General features: G+C 37.7%; 1 protein-coding gene across 1 annotated transcript in view; it reads right to left on the bottom strand.

The window, feature by feature from the left end:
• Nucleotides 1–1,867, bottom strand: part of sptbn2 (spectrin, beta, non-erythrocytic 2) — a gene marked incomplete in the record, with an annotated part of 54,380 nt that overhangs the window by 4,636 nt on the left and 47,877 nt on the right. Inside the window, 3 exon segments of the mRNA XM_014006635.1 lie at nucleotides 729–902; nucleotides 1,190–1,371; nucleotides 1,655–1,684. Of these exon segments, the coding sequence (XP_013862089.1) occupies nucleotides 729–902; nucleotides 1,190–1,371; nucleotides 1,655–1,684 (386 nt within the window).

Below are 1,867 nucleotides of genomic sequence, written 5' to 3'. Positions count from 1 at the left end.
TTAGGATGAACAGAAATACTGGTTTTTGATTGTTTATTACATAATGCACAAAATTATTACACCACCACATTTTGTAAAAAAAAAAGAAAATGAGGTCTTACATATCATTTGGTTACTTTTAGCTAGCATTTGCTAAATTTAACTTTTGATGCTTTAAGATAACCTTTTGCTACATTTAGCTTATATGTAGCACTTTGCTACTTTGGCTTTCAGCTAGTGTTYTGCTTCTTTTATCTTTTAGCTARTCCTCAGTTCCTTGTAGGGGTGTCCCGATGCCAATTTTTTTGTTTTTCAAACATAGTACATGTACTTCAGTTTGGGTACTCACTGATAATGAGGAATTACTGAGTTAGAAATTCAATATTACWCTATGACTTGAATAAATTATTTATTTTACCTGGTGTCTGTCCTTCCTTACAGGCCTACAGCTCCTCTGATTGGATCACAATAACTATACTGTTGCAACATTTTTAAATAAATAACTATTGTTTTCTTTCAACTTGTATAAGCTTCTTAAACATGGAACTGAAACTTTTCACTTGAAATATGAAGTATCAATACCAGCATCGATACTAATTTTGGGGTATTTTGTACAAGTACTTGTAAAAACGCTGGTATCGGGCTGCACTGGTTTCTTGAAGCTTTAACAACATAAATTTCTGCCAAGTCATTCAGCATTCACACAGCATTCCCTGTGAGGATTCATGTCCAGAGTGCTTTCTCCTTACCTGAGCTTAAATACGTGTTTCTTCTTCTTATAGTCGTGGGCTATTTCACAAACGGCTTCTTCCAAGCTGATGGGCACCTCTCCGTGGTATGTAGCACCACTGCTAGCACTCTTGCTGTCCTTATAGAAACCAAGGTTTCCTTTTCTAAGGACACAGTAAACATTATGCCAGGATCTGTGGGAGAGAAAGAAACCAGATCAGCATGAGACTGTGCTGCAGTTCAGTGAAGTTTAGAAGTGTATCCGTTTTCTGCACGTCTTTTTCTACATGCAATCAATTATAGACCTAATATTCTCTCAACTTCTACCCATAGAAATTAAAAACAACCATTACAGACAGATTAAAGAAGAATCAGAGTGAGAAGAAAGAACTGCTTGTATTTTTTTGTGAAACATATATTGTTCACACAGGAGAATWAAAAAAAGAAACTCTTAGGAAGAACAGCTCTGACCAAATCCCACCTGGTAGCTGCCTTTTTGTTGTGGGACTCCATCTCCTGCTTCCGGGAGAGGATGCCCTCCATGATTTCTGGCTCGGACTCGGCACCGCCTCCTCTGCTTGGTAACGTAGCAGACGGCTCCAGGCGAGAAGATGCCAGCCCGCTGTCTCTGCCGGGTCCATTAACTGACTCAGACTCCGAGCCCTGTGGTTCAGACCGGGACATGAATGATGGTGAGAAACTAGAAGCGTTTCAAAGTGGGTGAATGAAGGGAAGAGCAAAGCAGCCATTCACAGCCATACACAAAAAGCCATAATGATGCTTGCTTTGATGGCACTGCTTACTAAAGATAATCACCAGGAATTCACATCATTGCACTGACATTACAAGAGATTACAGTCAATTCTAAGGGTCAGACACACTGAACTATTTAGAGAAMACACAGGAAACGTAAACAACACTGAAAACCGTAAACGTAAGTTCTTACATTTTTAAAAAGTACACGTATCAAAGGAACCTGAAATCAGACTTGTTGTTACAAAAGCACWGATTTAAAGCAAAAACAAACAGATTGGTGCAAAACTGTATTAAATTAATAAAAAACTACTCTGTTCTATAACAAACATCAAAATTTTAAAAGGGGCAATATCATGTAAAAACAGCTTTTTTGAGTTTTATATCATGTTATAATGTTATACTC

Source organism: Austrofundulus limnaeus, unplaced genomic scaffold (genome assembly GCF_001266775.1).
Source record: "Austrofundulus limnaeus strain Quisiro unplaced genomic scaffold, Austrofundulus_limnaeus-1.0 Scaffold37, whole genome shotgun sequence".
Classification (NCBI taxonomy): domain Eukaryota; kingdom Metazoa; phylum Chordata; class Actinopteri; order Cyprinodontiformes; family Rivulidae; genus Austrofundulus; species Austrofundulus limnaeus.
The sequence above is the reverse complement of the archived record's forward strand: the minus strand, read 5'-3'. Positions and strand labels throughout refer to the sequence as shown.